Source organism: Aquila chrysaetos, unplaced genomic scaffold (genome assembly GCF_900496995.4).
Source record: "Aquila chrysaetos chrysaetos unplaced genomic scaffold, bAquChr1.4, whole genome shotgun sequence".
Classification (NCBI taxonomy): domain Eukaryota; kingdom Metazoa; phylum Chordata; class Aves; order Accipitriformes; family Accipitridae; genus Aquila; species Aquila chrysaetos.
Window position 1 is genome coordinate 427,996 of NW_024470382.1, and position 19,367 is coordinate 447,362.

At 66.6% G+C, this 19,367-nt stretch overlaps 2 protein-coding genes across 2 annotated transcripts; both read left to right on the plus strand.

Moving 5' to 3' along the window:
• The first annotated feature begins 1,847 nt into the window (after positions 1-1,847).
• LOC115337786 (zinc finger protein 628-like) lies at positions 1,848-7,330 on the plus strand. Its single transcript, XM_030006186.2, is given in 3 exon segments — positions 1,848-1,896; positions 2,443-3,526; positions 3,529-7,330. Coding segments are annotated over 2 exon segments (4,539 nt in total). The 5' UTR covers positions 1,848-1,896; positions 2,443-2,452; the 3' UTR covers positions 6,994-7,330.
• A 1,882-nt stretch (positions 7,331-9,212) lies between these two features.
• Positions 9,213-17,763, plus strand: LOC121233090 (scavenger receptor cysteine-rich domain-containing group B protein-like). Its single transcript, XM_041121760.1, has 5 exons — positions 9,213-9,301; positions 11,646-11,672; positions 16,381-16,695; positions 16,776-16,883; positions 17,648-17,763. Exons 1-5 carry the CDS (start codon positions 9,277-9,279, stop codon positions 17,761-17,763), a joined length of 591 nt encoding a protein of 196 aa, XP_040977694.1. The 5' UTR covers positions 9,213-9,276.
• The last annotated feature ends 1,604 nt before the right edge of the window (positions 17,764-19,367 follow it).

Consider the following 19,367-nt stretch of genomic DNA (forward strand, 5'->3'; position numbering starts at 1 on the left):
GGCATAAGCAGGGGGCAATAAGGGGGGGAGTAAAAGGGGGAAGCAATAAGGGGACCCTCACCCCCTTTCTTATGGCAACCCTGCCCAAGTCACAAGCCTCTCCCAAGGGACGTGGGGGAGGCAGTCCCCAGGTTGGGGGGGGATCGCAGGGACCCCCCAGCCATCCTCACCAGGGTGGCAGCTGTCCCCCTCCAGGGGCTCCTTGTGGGGGGGTTCCTGTCCTGCGCCCATAACTGTGTCCTCAGTGTCATGGCCCAGAGAGGGGGTGGCCTGCAGCAGAGGGGACATCGCTGGGGGGGGCGGCCAGGGGACAAGGGAGATGGGGTGACAGGGGTCCTGGGATCCTGCCTGTTCCCCTCCCCATCCCATATCCCAGTGGCACCGGGTCCTCCGGGAGGTCCTGGCGGTGTCCTGGGGGACAGCCCAACACCCCCCCAATCACTTCCAGCTCCCCAATTCCCCACAACCCCCCTCATAGTGCACTACTTGCTCCAACCCCCTCTGAGGCCCCCAAATTCATCCAACCCCTTTCTCCCGGCTCCCCCCAACCCTCTCCAAGCTCCCCAACATCCCCAGCTCCCCCAACCCCTCTGACCCACCGAATCCCTCCGAGCCACCCAAATCCCCATCAGCCCCACCAACCTCCTGCCCCCCAGTTCCCCAACCCCTCTGAGCCCCCCAAATCCCCATCAGTCTCCCAACCTCCTGCCCCTCAGTTCCCCCAACCCCTCCAAGCCCCCCAAATCCCCATCAGCCCCCCCAACCTCCTGCCCCCCAGCTTCCACAACCCTTCTGAGCCCCCCAACCCCTCTGAGCCCCCCAAATCCCCATCAGTCTCCCAACCTCCTGCCCCCCAGTTTCCACAACCCCTCTGAGCCCCCCAAATCCCCATCAGCCCCCCCAACCTCCTGCCCCCAGTTCCCCCAACCCCTCCGAGCCCCCCAAATCCCCATCAGCCCCCCAACCTCCTGCCCCCCAGTTTCCACAACCCTTCTGACCCCCCCAACCCCTCTGAGCCCCCCAAATCCCCATCAGCCCCCCAACCTCCTGCCCCCCCAGTTCCCTCAACCCCTCCGAGCCCCCCAAATCCCCATCAGTCTCCCAACCTCCTGCCCCCCCAGTTCCCTCAACCCCTCCGAGCCCCCCAAATCCCCATCAGCCCCCCCAACCTCCTGCCCCCAGTTCCCCCAACCCCTCCGAGCCCCCCAAATCCCCATCAGCCCCCCAACCTCCTGCCCCCCCCAGTTCCCCCAACCCCTCCGAGCCCCCCAAATCCCCATCAGTTCCCCAACTCCTCCGAGCCCCCTAAATCCCCATTAGCCCCCCCAACCTCCTGCCCCCCCCCAGTTCCCCCAACCCATCCGAGCCCCCCAAATCCCCATCAGCCCCCCAACCTCCTGCCCCCCGCCCCCCCCAACCCCTCCCGGCCCCCCCCTGAACACCCCGAGGCCCCCAATCCCTCCAATTCCCCCCCGCGGACTCCCCCCCAAATCCCCTGAGTCCCCTGGGGGGTTGACGGGGGGGACCGACACGCGGCCCGCCGGGCACCCGATTCCGTTATCGCGGTGACCCGCCGGGTACCCGGACCCGTTATGGCGGGGACACGGGGTTCGCCCCTCACCTCCCTCCGTCCCTCCGTCCCCGCTCCAAGATGGCGGCGCCGCGGACTCCATTTCCCAGGAGCTCCCCGCGCGGCCCCGGCCCGGCCACCGGGTGCGCGCGGCGCGCCGGGGGGGGGGCGTGGCTCCGCGCGCGGCGCGGCCCAGTCGGGTGCGCGGCGGCGGCGGCGGCGGGGGCGGGCGGGCGTGCGGCGGCGGGCGGCCGGAGCGGGCCCTGCCCTGCCTTGCCCTGCCCTGCCCCGCCGCGGCGGCGCCTTCCCCCGCCCCTTCCCGGCAGGTGAGCGGGCAGCGGGGGGCGGCGGCGACGGCGGCGGGGCCGGGGCGGTGGCGGCGGCGGCGCCTGCGCGGGGCGGGCGGCGAGGGCGGGGCCTGGAGGCGGGGCGGGGGCGGGGCGTGAGGGTAGGGCAGAGGCCGGCGGGGGCGGGGCCTGGAAGGGATCAGGGCTCGGCGGGGGCGGGGCCTGAGGGGGGCTTGAGGTCCGGCGGAGGGGGGCGTGGCCTGGAAGGGGAAAGTTGGGCGGCGGGGGCGTGGCCCGGAGGGGATCACGTCCCGGTGGGGGCGGGGCCTGAAGGAGTAAAGTGGCTGGCGGGGACGGGCCTTCCGCGGGGTGGCCCCGCCCTTCGCAGGCCAGGCCACGCCCCCGCAGCGCTGCCAACGCGCCGGGGCCGACTCCTCCCTAGCCGGTGAGGCCACGCCTCCTCGCGGAGGCCACGCCCCCTCTTCCCTGCTCTCAGCAGCTCCACGTGTCCGGGCCGGGTCCCTCTGATGGGGGGGGGGATGTCTGTCTCCCCCTGCCCAGCTTCCCCTTATGTCCCCCCTCCAGGGCTGTCAGCATGGCAGGAGCAACACCACCAGCGGGGCCAACCGGGTCCCGGACCGGTGGTCCGGGCACAGCCGACCAGCCCTATGCCTGCCGGGAATGCGGGAAGGCCTTCAGGTGGTCATCCCGCCTGGCCCACCACCAACGCAGCCACACGGGCGAACGGCCCTACAAGTGCCCCGAGTGCCCCAAGGCCTTCAAGGGCTCCTCCGCCCTCCTCTACCACCAGCGGGGCCACACAGGCGAGCGACCCTACGCCTGCCCCCAGTGCGGCAAGGCCTTCAAGCGTTCCTCCCTCCTCCAGACCCACCAGCGGGTTCACACAGGGCTGCGGGCTTTCGAGTGCGCCCAGTGCGGTCTCACCTTCAAGTGGGCATCCCACTACCAGTACCACCTCCGGCAACACACTGGCGAGCGGCCCTACCGCTGCCCCGCTTGCCCTAAGGCCTTCAAGAACTCTTCCAGCCTCCGCCGTCACCGTCACACCCACACCGGCGAGCGGCCCCACGCCTGCCCCGTCTGCGGCAAAGCCTTCGCCCAAGCCACCAACCTCCGGCAACACCAGCGGGTCCACACCGGCGAGCGGCCCTATGCCTGCTCCCAGTGTGGTAAGACCTTCACCCACTCTTCCAACCTCCTCCTCCACCGCCGCACCCACACCGGCACCCGGCCCCATGAGTGCCCGACCTGCGCCAAGGCCTTCGTCTCCGACGCCTGCTTGCAGAAACACCTCCAGAGCCACGCCGGCCACGCTGCCATGCCGCCGCTCCTCCCGGCTCCCGCCGCAGCGCCGGAGACGCTCTGGAGGTGCTCCGCCTGCCCGCTGAGCTTCACCAGCGAGGAGGAGCTGCTGGGTCACCAAGGCAGCCACTCGGTGACAGCGGTGACCCCCCCGGCTGCATCCCACCGCTGCCCCACGTGTGGCAAGACCTTCAAGAACAGCTCGGGGCTGGCCCGGCACCGGCACGGCCACGCTGCCGAGCGGCCCTTCAAGTGTGCCGTCTGCCCCAAGACCTTCACCCAACTGGCCGGGCTGCTGGGCCACCAACGCAGCCACCCCGCTGCTGTCCCACCTCATCCCCCCCCCTGAGGATCCTCACCCCCCCGGTGGTGCCCCAGCCCGCCCCGGAGCGCCCTTACCAATGCACTGAGTGCGGCAAAGCCTTCAAGGGCTCCTCGGGGCTGCGTTACCACATGCGGGACCACACGGGTGAGCGACCCTACGCCTGCCGCGAGTGCGGTAAGGCCTTCAAGCGTTCTTCCCTCCTCCAGATTCACCAGCGGGTTCACACAGGGCTGCGGGCTTTCGAGTGCGCCCAGTGCGGTCTCACCTTCAAGTGGGCATCCCACTACCAGTACCACCTCCGGCAACACACTGGCGAGCGGCCCTACCGCTGCCCCGACTGCCCCAAAGCCTTCAAGAACACCTCCTGCCTCCGCCGCCATCGCCAGCTCCACACCGGCGAGCGGCCCCACGCCTGCCCCGTCTGCGGCAAAGCCTTCGCCCAAACCTCCAACCTCCGGCAACACCAGCGGGTCCACACCGGCGAGCGGCCCTACGCCTGCCCCCAGTGCGGCAAGACCTTCACCCACTCCTCCAACCTCCAGCTCCACCGCCGCACCCACTCCGCCGCCCGCCCCTACCGCTGCCCGCTCTGTCCCAAGGCCTTCGTCATGGCTTCCTACCTCCAGCGTCACCTCCGCACCCACGCTCCCGGCCCCCGCGGGACCCCCCGCCGCCCCCCTCCGCCCCCTTCCGAAGCCCAGACCTTCCTGCTGGTGCAGACCCCGCAGGGCCTGCAGCTCATCCCCAGCCCCCCGGCCCCCCCACGGAAGCTCCTCCTGCTGCCCAGCCCCCCGGCCGAGCCCCCTGCTTTCACCCTCCTGCCCGCCGAGGGTCCCCCGTCCCGGGCGGGGAAGGGTCCCCGGGCATCGGGATCCCCCACTGCCGGGCAGAGCATCTTGTTGGTACCCGGCACGGGGCAGGCACTGCCCAGCGTCCAGCTCCAGGCGGTGGCGGGGACCCCGGCGGGGGCCAGCGTCATCGTCCTGAGGGGTGGCGTTGGGGGTGTCCTCCCGCCGCGGGGACCGCAGGCCCCCGAGGTCACTGGCGTCCAGCTGCAGGCGGCCGAGGTGACCAACGTCCAGCTCCAAGCCCTGCCGCAACCCTTGGAGGTCACCAATATTCAGCTCCAAGCCGCCGAGGTGACAAATGTCCAGCTCCAAGCCACGGAGGTGACAAGTGTCCAGCTCCAAGCCCTGCCGCAGCCCTTGGATGTCGCCAACATCCAGCTCCAAGCTGCCGAGATGACGAATGTCCAGCTCCAAGCCCTGCCACAGCCCTCCAAGGTGACCAACATCCAGCTCCAAGCCAGTGAGGTGACCAACGTCCAGCTCCAAGCCCTGCCGCAGCCCTTGGACGTCACCAACATCCAGCTCCAAGCCAGTGAGGTGACCAATGTCCAGCTCCAAGCCCTGCCGCAGCCCTTGGACGTCACCAACATCCAGCTCCAAGCCAGTGAGGTGACAAATGTCCAGCTGCAAGCCCTGCCGCAGCCCTCCAAGGTGGCCAACATCCAGCTCCATGCTCTGCCACAACCCTCAGACGTCACCAACATCCAGCTCCAAGCTCTGCCACAACCCTCGGACGTCACCAACATCCAACTGCAGGCCGCAGAGGTGACAAATGTCCAGCTGCAAGCCCTGCCACAACCCTTGGATGTCACCAACATCCAGCTCCGAGCCCTGCCACAACCCTCTGAGGTCACCAACATCCAGCTGCAGGCCACTGAGGTGACAAATGTCCAGCTCCAAGCCCTGCCGCAATCCTCCAAGGTGACCAACATCCAGCTGCAAGCCCTGCCACAACCCTTGGATGTCACCAACATCCAGCTGCAGGCCACCGAGGTCACAAATGTCCAGCTCCAAGCCCTGCCACAGCCCTCTGAGATCACCAACATCCAGCTCCAAGCCCTGCCGCAGCCCTCAGAGCTGCCCGACATCCATCTCCAGGCCACGGAGGTGCCCAGTGTCCATCTCCAGGCCACGGAGGTGACAGATGTCCATCTCCAGGCCACGGAGGTGCCCAGCGTCCATCTCCAGGCCACGGAGGTACCCAACGTCCAGCTGCAGACCACCAAGGTACCCGACATCCATCTCCAAGCCACAGAGGTGTCCAATGTCCCTCTCCAAGCCGCTGAGGTCCCCAGTGTCCCTCTCCAAACCGCAGAGGTCCCCAGTGTCCATCTTGAGGCCACAGAGGTGCCTGACATCCATCTCCCGGCTACAGAGTTGCCCAGCATCCATCTCCAAGCCACAGAGGTGCCTGACATCCAGCTACAGGCCATGGAGGTGGCCAACATCCAGCTGCAGACCACAGAGGTGCCCAATGTCCATCTTGACACCACTGAGGTGCCCGATGTCCATCTCGAAACCACTGAGGTGCCCGATGTCCATCTTGAAGCCACAGAGGTGCCCAGTGTCCATCTCCAGACCACGAAGGTGACCAATGTCCACCTGCAGGCCACTGAGGTGACCAACGTCCATCACCAAACCGTGGAGGTGCCCAGTGTCCATCTCCAGGCCGCAGAGGTGCCCACCGTCCATGTCCAGAATGCAGAGGTAACCACTGTCCAGCTGCAAGCCACTGAGGTGCCCAGCATCCATCCCCAAACCACAGAGGTGACAAATGTCCATCTCCAGGCCGCAGAGGTGCCCAATGTGTGTCACCAAACCACTGAGGTGCCCAGTGTCCATCTCCAAGTCACAGAGGTGCCCAGCGTCCATCTCCAGACCACGGAGATGACCAATGTCCATCTCCAAGACACTGAGGTGTCCAGTGTCCATCACCAAATGATGGAGGTGCCCAACATCCATCTCAAGATCACGGAGGTGCCCAACATCCAACTGAAGACGATGGAGGTGACAAATGTCCATCTCCAGGCCACTGAGGTGCCCAGCGCCTGTCACCAAATGTTGGAGGTGCCCAGCATCCAACTCAAGACCACAGAGGGGCCTAACATGCATCTCAAGACCACGGAGGAGGTGCCCAGCGTCCAACTCAAGACCGTGGAGGTGCCCAACGTCCAACTCAAGACCGTGGAGGTACCCAACATCCAACTCAAGACCGTGGAGGTGCCCAACGTCCAACTCAAGCCCACGGAGGTGACCAATGTCCATCTCCAGGCCGCAGAGGTGCCCAACGTCCAGCCGCAGCCCCCCGAGGTGCTTGTGGCCGGGGGGGGCCCGTCCCCCTCCCCGACCCCACAGCTGGCGGTGGTGGGGGCAGCCGGGGGGCTGCCCCCCGTACTGCTGCTACGGGGGAGTGGGGGGGGACCTGCCCGCCTCTGCCTGCAGGCGCTGGCCCAGCTGCCCCCCCCCGGCCCCCCCCGAATCCTCCTGGTCCGGGGTGACCCAGTACCGGCGAGCAGCGGTGGGGGGCAGCCCCCCACCCCAGCCCGGGGTGTGCCTGGGAGCGGCAGTAGTGGGGGGGGGACAGGGACGGGACCCCCTGCCCCAGAGCTGCCCAATGTCCCTCTGGTTCACACCTTCTGAGGGGGGGGGGGGGCGCGGAACCCCTGGGACCCCCCAAGACCCCCCCCTGCAGAGCCAGAGCTGGGGGGGGGGCGCTCAGCCCCGGGGTCTCACTGATGCACATCTTGTGGGGGGAGGGGGCCGGACCCCCGGGACCCCCAGGATGCCCCAGAGCCCCCCCAAAGGCACCCAGGACCCCCCACCCAGGATGCCCCGTGGCCCCCCCAGCCCCGCCTGTGGAGCCGGTGCTGGGGGGGGGTGTCGTAAGGCTTGGAGTCCCGGGGGGGGGGGGTCGGCGCCCCCCCCCGGATGCCTGGGTCCGCCGTGGGCGTGGTCAATAAACGGTGCCCCGCCCCGCGCCGTGCGGCTCTTCCTTACCGAGCTGGGGGGGGGGACGGGACTGGGGGGCGGGGCCGTCGCTGTGGGAAGGTGTCGTCGCTAGGGGCGTGGCGTTGCTAGGGGCGGGGCCGGTTGTTAGGGGTGGGATTGCTGCCCGGCAGTAATGGAGAGGGGCGGGGCCAGGGGCGGGGCCTGCCCGATACAGCGTGGCCTGGGCGGGTCCATGGGCGGAGGTGGGGGGGGGGGGGGGCGCGGGAGGGACCATGGGGGAGCACTGCGGCGGGGGGGGGGGGGGGGTTACTGGGGAACTGGGGGTTTTACTGGGAACACTGGAGAGGTGGGGTTGGGGGGGGAAGGGAGGCACTGGGAGGCGGGGGGGTGGGGCTCTGAGGGACATTTGGGGGCAATGGGGGACACAGGAGTCTGGGGGGGACAGGGGTACCCCAAATCCTGCCCCACTGCCCCCCCCCCCCCGGTCTAGTGTGCCTGTGGCATCCCCCCCAGTACAGCCCAACTGACCCCCAGTATGGCCCTGCTGGCCCCCACTATCGCCCCAGTATTCCCCCCACAATGTGGCCCCACTGACCCCCCAGTATGGTCCCAGTACCCCCCCCCAGTATGGCCCCAGTATCCCCCCCAGTATGGCCCCACTGACTCCCAGTATGTGTGCAGGTGTGTCTGTGCACGTGTGTGCACATGTGCAGGTGTGTGCGCACATGTGTGCGTGTGTGCATTTGTACGTGTATGTGCACACGTGTATGCTTGCATGTGTGCGTGTGTGCCTGCGCACATGCGTGTGCACATGCGTGTGCACATATGCATGTGTGTGCACATGTGTGTGCATGTGTACATGTGCACCTGTGTGTGCACGTGTGTGTGCATGTGTGTGTGTGCATGTGTATATGTGCGCATGCGTCTGTGTGTGTGGGTGTACGTGTGTGCATGTGTATACGTGTGTGCATGTGTTTGCACATGTGTGTCCATCTGCACACGTGTGCATGTGTGCACATGCATGTGTACTTACACATGTGCATGTGTATGCATTTGTGCATCTGAGTGCATGTGTGTGCATTTGTACATGTGCATGTGCAAGTGTGTGCTTGCATGCGTGCCACTGTGTGCACATGGGTGCATGTTATGTGTGTGCGTGTGCATGTGTGGGTGTATGTGGGCACATGTGTGCATTTGTACGTGTGTGTGTATGCATGGATATTTGTGGATCTCAGTGCATGTGTATATGCATGCGTATGTATGTTTGCATGTGTGCATGTGCACACGTGTGTGAGCGTGCATGTCTGTGCACAAGTGTGCATGCACGTGGATGTCTGTGCATATGTGTATGAATACATGTGTGCGTGTGTTTGCACGTGAGTGTGCACATGTGTGCGCCCATCTCTGCACACGCATGTCGGGGCAGCAGTAGGCCACTTGCACACGTGTGTCGGGGCAGCAGGAGGCCCCGTGCACACGCATGGCGGGGTGGCGGGAGACCGCGTGCACACATGTGACGAGGTGACAGAAGGCTGTGTGCACACACGTGGCGGGAAGCCCCATACACACGCATGTCGGGGTGGCGGGAGGCCGCTTGCACACGCGTGTCGGGGCGTCAGGAGGCCCCGTGCACACACGTGGCGGGGTGGCGGGAGGCCGCGTGCAGACGTGTGGGCGCTGCACGTGTGTCCCCTGGGCGCCGCGTGGCTCTGGCGTTAACCCCCACCTGCCCTGACCCAAGCCCCACCGGGTTGGGGGGGGGGGACACCCAAAACAAGGGGGACACCCTGCCCGCCCCCCCCCTCTGCCCCCCAGGCCGGGGGGTCCCAGGGTCCCCCCTCTTCCCCCAGCCCAGCCCCCCCCTGTCCCCTGGACGGCTGGCTGGACGGACGGACTGAGTCATCCTTGGCCCAGCAGCCCCATCTCGTCCTCCCCTCCCGCCGGCCGGCCCCATCGCCGCCGCCACCGCCCGCCATGGCCCTCGCCCTCCTGCTCCTGGGTGAGCCCAGCGGCACCGCCGGTGCTGCGCGGGCGCTGAGCTGCGCTGGCGCTGCGCTGGCACTGGCACGGGCGCTGCACGGGGTTGGCGTGCGTACGGCGCGGGTATGGTGTGGGTGCTGGGGTGGTTGAATACAGCACTGGGCGCTGCACGAGCGCTGGCGCTGCACTGGAACGGGCACTGGCGCTGCACTGGCACGGCACTGCACCGGGTTGGCGTGCGCCTGGCGCGGGTATGGTGTGGGTGCTGGGTGGAAAGTTGAACGCAGCACTGGGCGCCACGCGAGCGCAGGCGCTGCGCTGGCACAGGCACTGCAGTGGCACTGCACTGGCACGGGCACTGGCACGGGCACTGCACGAGGTTGGTGTGCGTGTGGCACGGGTATGGTTGTGAGTGCTGGGAGAGGGGTTGAATACGGCACCGGGCGCTGCCCAGGCACTGCGCTGGCACTACACTGCATGGGCACTGCAGCGGCACTGGCACAGGCACTGTATGGGGTTGGCGTGCGTATGGCACAGTTATGGCATGGGTATGATTGTGGGTGCTGGGAGGGGAGGTTGAATATAGCACCGGGCACTGCCCAGGCACTGCGCTGGCACTACACTGCATGGGCACTGCAGTGGCACTGGCACAGGCACTGCATGGGGTTGGCGTGCGTATGGCACAGTTATGGCATGGGTATGATTGTGGGTGCTGGGAGGGGAGGTTGAATATAGCACCGGGCACTGCCCAGGCACTGCGCTGGCACTACACTGCATGGGCACTGCAGTGGCACTGGCACTGCATGGGCACTGCACGGGATCAGCTTGCGCATGGCACGGCTACAGCTTGAGTGTGGTGTGGGGGCTGGGAGGGGAGGTTGGATATGTCATTGGGCGCTGCACTGGCACTGCACTGCACAGGGTTGGGTGCGCATATGGCACAGCTATGGCATGCATATGGTGTGGGGGCTGGGAGGGGAGGCTGAATACAGCATTGGGCACTGCACTGGCACTGCACTGCGTGGGCACAGTGCTGGACGTGGCACTAGCACTGCACAGGCACTGCATGGCGGGGTCTGGGCACTGCCCTGGGCACTGCAGAGGACTGGGTGCTGCACCGGGCACTGGAAGGGAAGGGCACTGCTGGGGGAGGGCACTGGGCAGGGCACTGCAAAGGGGCTGAGCACGGCACTGGGCACTGCAGGGGATACTGGGCACTGCAGGGGATACTGGGCACTGCAAGGGACACTGCACCCAGCTGGGGCTGTGGGACACTGTGGGAGTGGGGGGGCAGGTGCTGGGCACTGGGCACCATGGGTGGTGCTGGGTACTGGGCAGGGCACGGGGCACTGGGAACTGGGCACTGGGAATTGCATTGGGTGCTGTGGACCATGCTGGGCACTGGGCAGGGCACTAGGAACTGGACACTGGGCATGGGGAAGGGCACTGGGAATTGCACTGGGCGCTGTGGACCATGCTGGGCACTGGGAACTGGGCATGGGGCACTGGGAACTGGGCACTGGGAAGGGCACTGGGAATTGCATTGGACACTGGGATGTGGGGCACTGAAGGCTGGGCTGGCAACTGGGCGCTGGGCTGTGTGGGATACTGGGAAAACTGTGAGGCACTAGGCAGGGCACTGGATGTCCTGGGCTGTCCTGGGCACTGGTCATTGGGAGGGGAACTGGGTAGGGCGGGCTGTGATGGGCAGTGGGCATGGGAGGCACTGGGAACTGGGAAGGGCACAGGACACTGGGCAAGGGGCACTGGGCAGTGGTCTCTGGTCAGAAGGCTGGGCACTGGGCACTGGTACTGGTATCTGGGTACTGAGCACTGCGCACTGGGCGTGGGGAAGGGCACTGGTTGCTGGACATAGGGCACTGGAAAGGGCACTGGGCACCGGAAACTGGGAAGGACACTAGGCATTGGTTGATGATGGTCAGGGGGCACTGGGAAGGGCACTGGTCACTGGCCATGGGGCACCAGGCACTGGGAAAGCCACTGGTCACTGGCCACAGGGACTTGGGCAGGGCACGGGTCATTGGGAACTGGGCACTGGGTATGGGGCACTAGGCACTGGGCACTGCAGGAGGGCACTTGGCATGGGGTACTGGGCACTGGGCAGTGCACTGGGAAGGGCACTGCATACTGGACATGGGGTACTGGGCACTTGAAAGGGCACCGGTAACTGGTCACAGGGCACCGGTTGCTGGTCATGGGGCACTGGTCACAGGGCGCTGGGAAGGGCACTGGTCCCCGCTGCTGAGCACCCCAGGGACCCCCGGCCCTCGGGGATCCTGGGACAGGGTTGGGGTGCCTGGACGCCTGGGTGCCCCCACTCATCCTCTCTACTCGGTCTCCAGTGGGGCTGCTGGGACCCCACAGCACAGGTACTGGGGTGGGGGGGAAGGGAGGTGGGGCAGCGGGGGGTTGGGAAGGGGGGGCTGGCCCAGTGCCTTCCAGTGAGGGGGAGCTCCCAGGGGGTCCCAGTGACTGCAAAGGATCCCAGTGGGTCCCATTGAGGGTAGGGGTCCCTGGGGCATGCAGGCGTCCCAGCAGGTCCCAGTGTGTACAGGGGTCCCAGTGGATTCCAGTGGGTCCTGATAGCTCCCAGCAGGCCCCAGCCTGTGCAAAGGAGCCCAGTAGGTCCCAGTTTGTTCAAGGGATCCCAGTGAGTCCCAGTGAGGGGGAGCTCCCAGGGGTCCCTGTGAATGGAAAGGATCCCAGTGGGTCCCAGTGTGTGCAGGGCTCCCAGTACGTCCCAATAGGTCCCAGCGCGTGCAGGGCTCCCAGTACGTCCCGATAGGTCCCAGCGTGTGCAGGGCTCCCAGTACGTCCCGATAGGTCCCCGTGCGTGCAGGGGTCCCAGTACGTCCCGATAGGTCCCAGTGCATGCAGGGCTCCCAGTACATGCTGATAGGTCCCCGTGTGTGCAGGGCTCCCAGTAAGTCCCGATAAGTCCCAGCGCGTGCAGGGCTCCCAGTACATCCCGATAGGTCCCAGCGTGTGCAGGGCTCCCAGTACGTCCCGATAGGTCCCCGTGTGTGCAGGGCTCCCAGTACGTCCCGATAGGTCCCAGCGTGTGCAGGGCTCCCAGTACGTCCCGATAGGTCCCCGTGTGTGCAGGGCTCCCAGTACGTCCCGATAGGTCCCAGTGCATGCAGGGCTCCCAGTACATGCTGATAGGTCCGGCTCCCAGTACATGCTGATAGGTCCCCGTGTGTGCAGGGCTCCCAGTACGTCCCGATAGGTCCCCGTGTGTGCAGGGCTCCCAGTACGTCCCGATAGGTCCCAGCGTGTGCAGGGCTCCCAGTACGTCCCGATAGGTCCCCGTGTGTGCAGGGCTCCCAGTACGTCCCGATAGGTCCCAGTGCATGCAGGGCTCCCAGTACATGCTGATAGGTCCGGCTCCCAGTACATGCTGATAGGTCCCCGCGTGTGCAGGGCTCCCAGTACGTCCCGATAGGTCCCCGTGTGTGCAGGGCTCCCAGTACGTCCCCATAGGTCCCAGCGCGTGCAGGGCTCCCAGTACGTCCCGATAGGTCCCAGCGCGTGCAGGGCTCCCAGTACGTCCCGATAGGTCCCAGCGCGTGCAGGGCTCCCAGTACGTCCCGATAGGTCCCCGTGCGTGCAGGGGTCCCAGTACGTCCCGATAGGTCCCAGCGTGTGCAGGGGTCCCAGTACGTCCCGATAGGTCCCCGTGTGTGCAGGGCTCCCAGTACGTCCCGATAGGTCCCAGCGCGTGCAGGGCTCCCAGTACGTCCCGATAGGTCCCCGTGTGTGCAGGGCTCCCAGTACGTCCCGATAGGTCCCAGCGTGTGCAGGGCTCCCAGTACGTCCCGATAGGTCCCAGCGTGTGCAGGGCTCCCAGTACGTCCCGATAGGTCCCAGCGCGTGCAGGGCTCCCAGTACGTCCCGATAGGTCCCAGCGCGTGCAGGGCTCCCAGTACGTCCCGATAGGTCCCCGTGCGTGCAGGGGTCCCAGTACGTCCCGATAGGTCCCAGCGTGTGCAGGGCTCCCAGTACGTCCCGATAGGTCCCAGCGCGTGCAGGGCTCCCAGTACGTCCCGATAGGTCCCAGTGTGTGCAGGGCTCCCAGTACGTCCCGATAGGTCCCAGCGTGTGCAGGGCTCCCAGTACGTCCCGATAGGTCCCAGCGTGTGCAGGGCTCCCAGTACGTCCCGATAGGTCCCCGTGTGTGCAGGGGTCCCAGTACGTCCCGATAGGTCCCAGCGCGTGCAGGGCTCCCAGTACGTCCCGATAGGTCCCACCGTGTGCAGGGCTCCCAGTACGTCCCGATAGGTCCCAGCGTGTGCAGGGCTCCCAGTACGTCCCGATAGGTCCCAGCGCGTGCAGGGCTCCCAGTACGTCCCGATAGGTCCCAGCGCGTGCAGGGCTCCCAGTACGTCCCGATAGGTCCCCGTGCGTGCAGGGGTCCCAGTACGTCCCGATAGGTCCCCGTGTGTGCAGGGCTCCCAGTACGTCCCGATAGGTCCCAGTGTGTGCAGGGCTCCCAGTACGTCCCGATAGGTCCCAGCGCGTGCAGGGCTCCCAGTACGTCCTGATAGGTCCCAGCGCGTGCAGGGCTCCCAGTACGTCCCGATAGGTCCCAGCGCGTGCAGGGCTCCCAGTACGTCCCGATAGGTCCCAGTGTGTGCAGGGCTCCCAGTACGTCCCGATAGGTCCCAGCGTGTGCAGGGCTCCCAGTACGTCCCGATAGGTCCCAGCGTGTGCAGGGCTCCCAGTACGTCCCGATAGGTCCCAGCGTGTGCGGGGCTCCCAGTACGTCCCGATAGGTCCCCGTGTGTGCAGGGGTCCCAGTACGTCCCGATAGGTCCCAGCGCGTGCAGGGCTCTCAGTACGTCCCGATAGGTCCCAGCGCGTGCAGGGCTCCCAGTAAGTCCCGATAGGTCCCAGCGCGTGCAGGGCTCCCAGTACGTCCCGATAGGTCCCAGCGTGTGCAGGGCTCCCAGTACGTCCCGATAGGTCCCCGTGTGTGCAGGGCTCCCAGTACGTCCCGATAGGTCCCAGCGTGTGCAGGGCTCCCAGTACGTCCCGATAGGTCCCCGTGTGTGCAGGGCTCCCAGTACGTCCCGATAGGTCCCAGCGTGTGCAGGGCTCCCAGTACGTCCCGATAGGTCCCAGCGTGTGCAGGGCTCCCAGTACGTCCCGATAGGTCCCAGCGCGTGCAGGGCTCCCAGTACGTCCCGATAGGTCCCAGCGCGTGCAGGGCTCCCAGTACGTCCCGATAGGTCCCCGTGCGTGCAGGGGTCCCAGTACGTCCCGATAGGTCCCAGCGTGTGCAGGGGTCCCAGTACGTCCCGATAGGTCCCCGTGTGTGCAGGGGTCCCAGTACGTCCCGATAGGTCCCAGCGTGTGCAGGGCTCCCAGTACGTCCCGATAGGTCCCAGCGTGTGCAGGGCTCCCAGTACGTCCCGATAGGTCCCAGCGTGTGCGGGGCTCCCAGTACGTCCCGATAGGTCCCCGTGTGTGCAGGGGTCCCAGTACGTCCCGATAGGTCCCAGCGCGTGCAGGGCTCTCAGTACGTCCCGATAGGTCCCAGCGCGTGCAGGGCTCCCAGTAAGTCCCGATAGGTCCCAGCGCGTGCAGGGCTCCCAGTACGTCCCGATAGGTCCCAGCGCGTGCGGGGCTCCCAGTAAGTCCCGATAAGTCCCAGCGTGTGCAGGGCTCCCAGTACGTCCCGATAGGTCCCAGTGCATGCAGGGCTCCCAGTACATGCTGATAGGTCCCCGTGTGTGCAGGGCTCCCAGTAAGTCCCGATAAGTCCCAGCGTGTGCAGGGCTCCCAGTACGTCCCGATAAGTCCCAGCGCGTGCAGGGCTCCCAGTACATCCCGATAGGTCCCAGCGTGTGCAGGGCTCCCAGTAAGTCCCGATAGGTCCCAGCGTGTGCGGGGCTCCCAGTACGTCCCGATAGGTCCCAGCGCGTGCAGGGCTCCCAGTAAGTCCCGATAGGTCCCAGCGTGTGCAGGGCTCCCAGTACGTCCCGATAGGTCCCAGCGTGTGTAGGGCTCCCAGTAAGTCCCGATAGGTCCCAGCGTGTGCAGGGCTCCCAGTACGTCCCGATAGGTCCCAGCGTGTGCGGGGCTCCCAGTACGTCCCGATAGGTCCCAGCGCGTGCAGGGCTCCCAGTACGTCCCGATAGGTCCCAGCGTGTGCAGGGCTCCCAGTACGTCCCGATAGGTCCCAGCGTGTGCAGGGCTCCCAGTAAGTCCCGATAGGTCCCAGCGCGTGCAGGGCTCCCAGTACGTCCCGATAGGTCCCAGTGCATGCAGGGCTCCCAGTACATGCTGATAGGTCCCCGTGTGTGCAGGGCTCCCAGTAAGTCCCGATAAGTCCCAGCGTGTGCAGGGCTCCCAGTACGTCCCGATAGGTCCCAGCGCGTGCGGGGCTCCCAGTACATCCCGATAGGTCCCAGCGTGTGCAGGGCTCCCAGTACGTCCCGATAGGTCCCAGCGTGTGCAGGGGTCCCAGTAAGTCCCGATAGGTCCCAGCGTGTGCAGGGCTCCCAGTACGTCCCGATAGGTCCCAGTGTGTGCAGGGCTCCCAGTAAGTCCCGATAGGTCCCAGCGTGTGCAGGGCTCCCAGTACGTCCCGATAGGTCCCAGCGTGTGCGGGGCTCCCAGTAAGTCCCGATAGGTCCCAGCGTGTGCAGGGCTCCCAGTACGTCCCGATAGGTCCCAGCGTGTGCAGGGCTCCCAGTACGTCCCGATAGGTCCCAGCGTGTGCGGGGCTCCCAGTATGTCCCGATAGGTCCCAGCGTGTGCAGGGCTCCCAGTAAGTCCCGATAGGTCCCAGTGTGTGCAGGGCTCCCAGTACGTCCCGATAGGTCCCCGTGTGTGCAGGGCTCCCAGTATGTCCCGATAGGTCCCCGTGTGTGCAGGGCTCCCAGTATGTCCCGATAGGTCCCCGTGTGTGCAGGGCTCCCAGTATGTCCCGATAGGTCCCCGTGTGTGCAGGGCTCCCAGTACGTCCCGATAGGTCCCAGCGCGTGCAGGGCTCCCAGGGGGTCCCGGTGGGTCCCGGTGGGTGTTGGCGGGTGCCGTTGGCCCTGGTGCCTGAGCGCGGGCTGTCCCCAGGGCCGTTCCCAGTGCGGCTGGCCGGGGGCCCCGGGCGCTGTGCCGGGCGGGTGGAGGTGCAGCACGGCGGGCAGTGGGGCACCGTCTGCGACGACGACTGGGGGCTGCCGGACGCGGCGGTGGTCTGCAGGCAGCTGGGCTGCGGGGACGCCTTGGCCGCCCCACCGGGAGCCTGGTTTGGAGAGGGCTTGGGTCCCATCTGGCTCAACGGGTTGCGGTGCCGGGGCACAGAGGAACGCCTGGTCCTGTGCCGGCACCGGGGTTGGCGTCCCCACGTCTGCGCCCACGAAGAGGACGCCAGCGCCGTCTGCTCAGGTGGGCTGCGGCGGGTGGGTGGGTGGGTGAACGGGGAGGCCAAGCTGGCGACCTCTCCGCCTGACCGCCGCTCCCCACAGCTCACCGTTTCCAGCCCCTCGGCACCGACGAGCACCCCTGGACGCCCACACCGCTGCCCACCGACACCCAGCCACCCGTTGCAGCATGCACAGGTGCAGCCTGCACAGGTGCGGTGTGCACGGGTAAAGCATGCACAGGTACGGTGTGCACAGGTAGAGCATGCACAGCAATCGTGTGCAAGTACAGCGCAGACAGATTACAGCATGCACTGGTGCAAGGGTATGCTGTGCACAGGTAGAGCATGCACAGATGCAGCATGTGCAAGTACAGCACGCCCAGGCACGGTGTGCACGGGCACGGCATGCACAGGTACGGTGTGCACAGTCACAGCTGCACAGGTTCACTGTGCGTGGGCAAGGCGTGCACGGGTATGGTGTGCACGGGCACAGCACGCACAGGTACGGTGTGCACAGCTACGTGTGCACGGGCAAGGTGTGCACAGGCACGGCATGCACAGGTACACTGTGCGCGGGCAAGGTGTGCACGGGCACAGCACGCACAGGTACGGTGTGAAGAGTTTCATGTGCTCTGGCAAGGTATGCACAGGCACAGCATGCACAGGTACAGTGTGCAGTCATGGTGTGCATGGGCACAGCATGCACAGGTACGGTGTGCACAGTCATGGTGTGCACAGGTACAGTGTGCACAGTCATGGTGTGCATGGGCACAGCATGCACGGGTACGGTGTGCACCAGCAAGGTGTGCACAGTCATGGTGTGCACAGGCACAGCACGCACAGGTACGGTGTGAAGAGTTTCATGTGCTCTGGCAAGGTATGCACAGGCACAGCATGCACAGGTACAGTGCACAGTCATGGTGTGCATGGGCACAGCATGCACGGGTACACTGTGCACAGGTATGGTGTGCACAGGTACAGTGTGCACGGTCATGGTGTGCATGGGCACAGCATGCACGGGTACGGTGTGCACCAGCAAGGTGTGCACAGTCATGGTGTGCACAGGCACAGCACGCACAGGTACGGTGTGAAGAGCTACATGTGCACCGGCAAGGTGTGCACAGGCACAGCATGCACAGGTACACTGTGCACGGGCACAGCATGCACAAGTATGGTGTGCACAGGCACGGCGTGCACAGCTATAGTGTGCACAGCTATGGTGTGCACAGGTACCCCCTCCCGCCACGGGGCCCGCACCGACGCTGACCCCAGCCTCTCTCAGCCACAGGGGGTCCGACCGTGCGGCTGGTGGGGGCCATGGGGCGCTGCGCCGGCCGGCTGGAGATCTTCCATGCCGGTCACTGGGGCACTGTCTGCGATGACCTGTGGGGGTTGCAGGACGCAGCGGTGGTCTGCCGGCAACTGGGCTGCGGGGCCGCCCTCGACGCGCCCCGGGCAGCTTTTTTTGGCGAGGGCACCGGGCCCATCTGGCTGGATGATGTGCGGTGCCAAGGGAACGAGTCGTCCCTGCTGGGGTGCCCGGCTTCTCCCTGGGGTGTCACCAACTGCCAGCACCGGGAGGATGCTGCCGTTGTCTGCGCAGGTACCCGCGATGCTGGGGGCTGGGGGGCCGTGCCTCCGCAGGGGTGATGCGGTGGGCACGCAGTCCCCGCACCCGTGCGGTGGTCCCGGGGCAGCGGGTGAGCACGGGGACACCGCAGCTGAATTGCAAACCCCGTGGGTGCGCAGCCTGCGGGGTGCAGCGCGGCCGTGCTGCAAGCGGCAGCAGTGAGCGTGCAGTGCATGTGCAGTGTGTGTGGGCAGGGCGCAGTGCGTGTGTGCGGTGCGCAGGGACACCGAGTCTGTGCAGTGCTTGCACGTGTGCAGCGCGTGTGTGGGCAGGGTGCATTGCATGCATGTAGTGTGTGTGCGCAGTGCGCAGGGACACAGAGTCTGTGCAGTGTGTGTGTGGGCAGGGCGCAGAGCGTGTGTGCAGCGCCTGTGTGCAGTGCATGCGTGCGCAGGGTGCAGTGCATGCGTGCAGTGTGTGCGTGGGCAGGGAGCAGTGTGTCTGTGCAGTGTGTGCCTGCATAGGGTGCAGTGCGTGTGTGCGGTGCACGGGGACACAGGGTCTGTGCAGTGTGCGTGCACATGGGGCGCAGTGCGTATGCCATGCATGTGTGCGCAGCACGCAGCACGGGTGCAGTGCACGCACTGCAGGGCTCACGCTGCTCTCCTCTGCCTGCAGATGAGCTGGCCAACCTGGATGTCCGCCCTGCAGAGCCCACTCCCCGCCAGCCACAGATGAAACCAGCCCGGGTGCCCCCCTCCGCACGTCCCCGCGTCCCCAGCTCTCCCCGGAGCACCGCGGCCAGCCAGCCCACCGCAAGGACAACCCGCAAGGGTAGGAGGAACGGGAATGGGGGTCCCCGTCCCCCTGTGCAAGGTCCCAGGAAGCCGGCGGGTGGCTGGTCGCAATGTGGGACCCCAAGTTTTGCTGCCCTGGCCCGGCTGCGGGGCTGGGGGCCAGAGCAGATTTGGACCAACCCTGCCTGCTGGGGCCCCTCCTCATGTTCCAGAGACCCTGTCCCCAAGGGATGTCCCCACCTCTGGCCCTGGGTGCCCCCCCAGAGCTGGGCTGAGTGACCCTCTCGTTGCTGCAGGGCAAGGGGACCTGCTGTCACCGACGAGGACC

What these genes read in the sequence shown, in the direction of transcription:
- LOC121233090 (XM_041121760.1), top strand. Translation starts at nt 9,277, where the DNA reads ATGGCCCTCGCCCTCCTGCTCCTGG. An exon ending in GCTGGGACCCCACAGCACAG is followed by an intron (nt 11,673 to 16,380) that starts GTACTGGGGTGG and finishes GGCTGTCCCCAG; the next exon opens with GGCCGTTCCCAGTGCGGCTG. An exon ending in CGCCAGCGCCGTCTGCTCAG is followed by an intron (nt 16,696 to 16,775) that starts GTGGGCTGCGGC and finishes CGCTCCCCACAG; the next exon opens with CTCACCGTTTCCAGCCCCTC.